This window comes from Brachionichthys hirsutus, chromosome 1 (assembly GCF_040956055.1).
Source record: "Brachionichthys hirsutus isolate HB-005 chromosome 1, CSIRO-AGI_Bhir_v1, whole genome shotgun sequence".
Lineage (NCBI taxonomy): Eukaryota > Metazoa > Chordata > Actinopteri > Lophiiformes > Brachionichthyidae > Brachionichthys > Brachionichthys hirsutus.
Genome location: NC_090897.1, coordinates 3,671,500 through 3,677,499, shown reverse-complemented (window position 1 = coordinate 3,677,499; position 6,000 = coordinate 3,671,500). Strand labels below are relative to the sequence as shown.

Sequence of the window (6,000 nt, the reverse complement as noted above, 5' to 3'; positions counted from 1 at the left end):
TCTTTTCACAGTCGAGGAAAAATGTCCCTTTTTATACAACTTGTGATTGCCTGAAGGCATCGTCACACACATGATAATTCACTGTACACAAGGGACTGAAAGCTGATGATGTTCATGTTTAAGACAATTACACAGGTGGCCAGTTATGTGCAAGCATTAGTGTACATCTGTGTGTTGGGATAACGTTGCATGTGGGTGTCAGCGTGTGAGTGGGCAAGGTGTGGTGCACATGTGTAAAATTGGTAAGTGCTGCTATAACGGCCGGCAACATGAATGTTTAAATATAGGTGCGAGACAGACACAACTCACAAACGTGGCTACAAATGACAGGTGAACTATGGTTATACAGTTAATAATCCTCCTTCAGTAGCATCAAGCCCCTCCCACTCCATGTCCATAGCCAACCCCTGCAAGAACACCTTTGATTTACCAGTCTCTTCACATTCAGACTGGAGCCATCACACTTTAAACGCTTACATCTGAGTCAGAAAGATAAGATCGTTTTGTGTATTTACTTATTTATTTATTTTTTCACTGTCCCAAGTAGATTAGAATTTCTTTCTCCGCTTCTGCATCGATTGTCGTGTCTGACCATATGTAGTCCTTTTTCATTCAGTTTCTATGGCCATCACAAATAACAGAAATCCACCTACACACACTTGGATATGTAGGATTTCACAAGAGACCATGAATAACACACTTATGAGCTGGTGGGCACTTAGATATAGCTTGCAAGGTGCCAGAGGCATAAGCCTCTGAAATTTGCTCAAGAATCAAAAAAAAAAAAAAAGAGTTTATAAATTCTGCAGAATTCAGATGTTTGTCACCCAGTTCATTTCGTTGGTAGGGATCCTAGCACCAGAATTAGTGCCAAATTCTAAATGTTTTCATCATCCTTACAGTGTCTTTACTCTTAAAACAATGAATACAATGAAAAGGGCTCCTTTCCCAGGAGCCATTTGACCTTTTCGATTTGTTTTGGCGAAAGTGACAGTTTTGGCGAGAGAGGTTTTGGAATAGCGTTATATTCCTCTCTCTACCTGCATACTTCTTTGTGTTGCAGTCCTTGTTGTCACTTCCTGAGTGTGCCAGTGGCCTCACTTCCTCTGCAGTCCTGCAGTAGTTTGTCGATGTCTCTCACCACCTGGTCAGCGTCCATTCTGTCGCGGGGTGCGTCGGGTTCCACCTGCTCCATGACACGCTCCATTTCGCCCGTTGCCTCTTGGCTGATTCTGGATCGTGCTTCTGCTAGCACCTTGGCCACTGGGTCTGAAGGAGGCAAGGGTGGATAGACCCCTTGGTCTCTGGTTTGTTTGTTTGGGGACAGGTACTGACCATCGGGAGGCCCGTAATGGCCAGAGCAGGTTGCGGGAGGCGGTTTGCCTTCAGCTCCATCAGCTGGGCTTTTGACTGAGGAACAAGGAGACATGGTTGAGCATCCCTTGGTAGGACTGTTAGAGGCTGAGGGTACCTCTTGGAGCAGTGGACTCAGGGCACGTTTTGCCTTCAAGTAGGGCTTGACATTTGCCACCAGGATTGTGTGGTCACGTCTCTCTTTTCCAAATGTACAGAACGTCTTCTTGCAGTTGGGATTGACTGCCTCGTAGGTCTCCGTTTCAGGCACCGCCTCCATCCCTGCCGGCACAAACATATTGTTGCGGTAGTCAATGCCCTCTGCCTGGTTTCCTCCAGCGGGGAACTGGGGCATCCAGCAGCGGTCAGAATGGCCCAGCACCCGGCACTCCTCTGTACAATTTACACAATCCTCATCTGCAGGAGAGACAAAGAAAGGAAGGGGGTGGAAGGAGAAGAAAGTCATCTTCATGTAGGTAGAGTGCCTACAGGTAAAACACAGATGACAGAGGGTAAAAGAATCATAGGACTATCATGAATATCGATCGTAGGAAGAGATTGAACCTAGAGTTAGAGAAGTAGCACCAAGCTTAATGAAAGATTGCAAAAATAAAAAGGGAGGTGCCTGCTCAGGATGTCCCATTGCAAAGACTGCAAATGCATGCAGATGTGCATGCATGCACACACACCTTTTCAAGGAACTGATCCAGAACTTGGATTGAAAAAAATATATATATATAAAAATAGGAGCACATTTTTCGCCTCTCGGGTGTGAAAGTGAAAATTAGAGAGAGAGAGAAAGAGAGAGTATGGAGCATCTGTTGTCCCATAAATGATTCCCCCCCCCCCCCATTGGCTGGGAGGGATGAAACCAAGAAGAGACAATTACAGTATTATAAAATTAAGACTCTGTGAATGAAATATGTACTTAATTTCCAATCCTCAAATACACACCAGACATTGTAAGGTAGTGTAAAACAACACATTTCAGGACAATGCCTCGAAAGGCAGACATCCTTCATCCTATTACTGAGTGTAATCTTGATGGGTTTGAGTTCAATCAAACTCGGGAAATGCAAAAAAACCAGACCTTTGCTTCATAATCATCTCCTGTAAAAATCCAAACTATTGCTTGCAAAGGTTTCTTGCAGCATCTTCTAATTTCTAACAGCAATGTATTTGCACAACACAAGCTTGTTTGCTAAAGCACACATTTTGGAACAACACAAACAGAGCTGAGGCACCATTCTTAGCCAAGACGAATTAAAGAAGCTATTTAAAGGAGCTGAATTTGTTTTTATTATTTGCATTGTCGAAGCCTGAAAGAAAGAAAGAAAGAAAGACAGAAGAGCAATCTATTCACCTCTCACCTCCACCTGCTGAACCGTAATTGGTTTAAACATTGATTCCATTGATTAATCCTTGTGTTTGCATATTGATTGTGTGGACTAAATTCATATTATAAATCGGCAGCACTTAATTTTAACAAGCCTGTTGTGGTATGAAGTCTAAAGCCGCAATCGATAGGTGAAATTCCTAAGGACGCTTTATAAAGCATATAAAGATTCATTAAAATACCTCAGGGTTGGTTTCAAAGGTAAAATGGGTCACAGTGAACTCTGAGCTGCACTGAATTTCAGAAAACAACATTATTGTTAGGCAATGCAAAGCCACCCCCATCAGTTGCATTATGAGATGCATGGGCCTTTAACAGTGAGAGCGCTGCTTTAATGACCACAAACTTGGGACTAATACAATCTTTTGTTGATGCAAATGAGCGGAGAGAGTAGATGTGCTTGAGTGCACTTGGCTCGGCTGTGTTTGCCATCTTGCGGGTCAGCAGCCTTGATTCCTGAGAGACTGCCCGCCTAAGCTGTGGAGATGAGCTTAACACTTCACAAATGTTTGAAGAAGCCAAACAGCGCTGGCAAAGAGAGCCTGACATTTCCCTTGTCGAGGCAGTCATCTGAAGAGGAAATAGGTTGAGCTCGCAAAGCGGAGGCCAGACCAGTTTGAGAAGGACTACAGTTAAATGGCATGGGGTGGGGTTGGGGGGGGGGGTGTTAAACGAATTGTTCTGCACGCACCGAGAAGCATTTGTGTCTACGTGCCGTTTGTCTGTTCTTGTGATTGTGCAAGAGCTATTTGAGGTTTCAGTATAACAAATAAATTGACAGCATGTCAAGGGGGCAAAAATTGATTAAACGTTTGAAAGCTTGTTCGTGCATCATGCAAACCTGAATCCGCTTTTCCACCCAGCATTGATCTATTTTGGTAACCCATCATACAAAATATGGAAAACACTTGACAGGTTTAACAGCTGGACAAGCAACTCCTGCCACACACCCGGTTTCGCAGGCATTCTGGACCCACACCATTTAGAGTAGAACTTAGCCTCTACTATGTCATCGTGCTTTCAGAGGTGATTGCCCATTCGCCATTGGCATATTAGGCCATAAATAATCCATACAGACATATTTCCCTCTATTCAGTTGGAGGAAACCTCGGATAGATTATTCATGTCTGCACGTTCAACCTTGAGGCGTTCTCATATCTATGGCTAACAATATGACATATGAGAGCTGGGGTGACATTCATCTCCCTCCCACTCCCTTCCTAACTCGCGCTCTTTCTTTCTCCGCCATGGCATGGCCAACAGAAGCCTCCACCAAGGACACATTTGCGTGTGATGATTTGGCTAACAGGGGCGTGTTCAGTCACTCCCTGTTCAGTTTTTTTTTCCTTAGTGCTCATCCAATATAAATGGTGCAGATACACGTGGTGAATCATGCAAGCATTTGGCACTGTTTGATTCACCTCTCAGTCGGCGGCTTCATATGGTAAAATGATGACACGCGCCAATCTGCTTTATTAAGTCATGGTGTAAATCCTTCAAAGAATAGCTTTTACCGTCATATTAGATTCCTTCAATCTATCAGTTTGCCTTTTCCTTGTTTTATTTGAACAAACACTGTTTTTTATTCCCCCAGATGACATCATAGCTGTGGTTGTAAAGTCAAAAGACAGCATGAACTCAGAGATATCAATCCAGGTCTGCCCCAGGCTGACTTGTTCTTTTATCTTCCATTGTTTACTCATCTATCGAGTCTGAAATCTTGAATGCTGACATTGAATGACTGAAGAAAAATGTGTCTTCAAAACCCATCTGGCGTACGAGCTAGGAAAATGGCCGGCGCATCTCACAGCCGCGTTGGCCTTGAACCAATTAGATGAAAGGGGGGGGGACAAAAGACAATGCAACAATTTTAGATTGCATAGCATATAATGTGATTAAAACCTGTTTGGCATCAGATAGGAGAGGGGAGGAAGAGCTCGGATCGGATTGTCAAGACGCCGGCCTGTTTAATGTTTGCATCCCTGCAGCCCTATTGAAGATACTTGATCTTAATTTCTAATATAAATCACATCATTTTCATGTCTATATTTCCAGCTAAATATTCACACAAAGTCCACACACTTTATTGTGATTTAAATGCTTTATTTAACATAAAACAACCAGATCTTCAAATCTCTTGTAGCATTAATTGCCTTGCTTTCAGGCAGAATAGCAAAACTGGGCAGCAATGAGTTAAATAGGAAGGCCATGTAGCTGCCAGCTAGCTTTACTGTTAAGAGCGCATGAAAAAAGTATAAGCTTTGACCAATAGCAAAAGGACACACACAGTGTCAAAGGGAAAATAAATCAGAGCGATCTTTAATCCGGCAACATCGCAAGATAAAATAAAAATGCCGAAACTCATGATAATAACTGCAGAATGAAAGAAAACGAGGAAAAGAATGAAGAATTTCTTATTTACTTTCAGAACCAGTTAAGAAATTGCTCCTTAAATGTATCCCCTTATAGTGAGTGGGACGTTTTTAGAAACAGCTCTCGTTGAATAAATTATAATTAATTTGACAACCAATTGTCCTACCAAATTCCATTTAGGGCTAAAACCCTAAGTGTTTTCTCTGATGTGTCTCCAACACCGATTCCTTTGCGCTGCGGTAATGGTGGATTTACAAGAACAGGAACTATTATTGGTATCTCATCTTTCAGCCTACCTTTTGCTTAAATTCCTTGCGGAGCACCATGTAAGTACAGAAGCAAACAGCAGACACACGGCTTGTACCCACGCACACACAACGCAAATGTTCTCTGCAAAATGTCAGAATGGATTTAGGTCGATATTGAAAAAAAAAATTCAATCTGAACAGGTCAGGAATAAAGGAAAGCAGATGTGTTAAACACATCATGGTCCAATATCCAACAGTTTGTAATCCTGCAGAAACATCTGTACATTTTTTTGATGAGATGAGAGGAAGACAAGAGGAAGGGCACACCGCCTACGCATCGCCAGCGTATAGCAGGGTCAAACGGAGACAACCACTGCACGCTTACACTATGGACAATTTGGAATCATCAATTGACCTACATTTTATTTTTTTGGGAGTTGGGAGGAAACCGGAGAAGCAGGACAAAAAAAACTACCATGTGAACAACATAAAAACTCCGCACAGATAGGATTCGAACCCGGCACCTCCTTGCTGTGAGGTGACAGCTCTAACCGCTACGACACCGTGCTGCACTACAGCTCCAGCTCAGATCAATCTTTCGCCTTTTACCACACAGAAACAGCCACAGTG

At 42.9% G+C, this 6,000-nt stretch overlaps 1 protein-coding gene across 1 annotated transcript in view; it reads right to left on the bottom strand.

Moving 5' to 3' along the window:
- Nucleotides 1–1,072: 1,072 nt before the first annotated feature.
- Nucleotides 1,073–6,000, bottom strand: part of pcdh17 (protocadherin 17) — a 45,335-nt gene continuing 40,407 nt past the window's right edge. Inside the window, exon 4 of the mRNA XM_068742562.1 lies at nucleotides 1,073–1,770. Coding sequence (XP_068598663.1) covers nucleotides 1,073–1,770 — 698 coding nt within the window. The remainder of the gene's footprint in view (nucleotides 1,771–6,000) is intronic.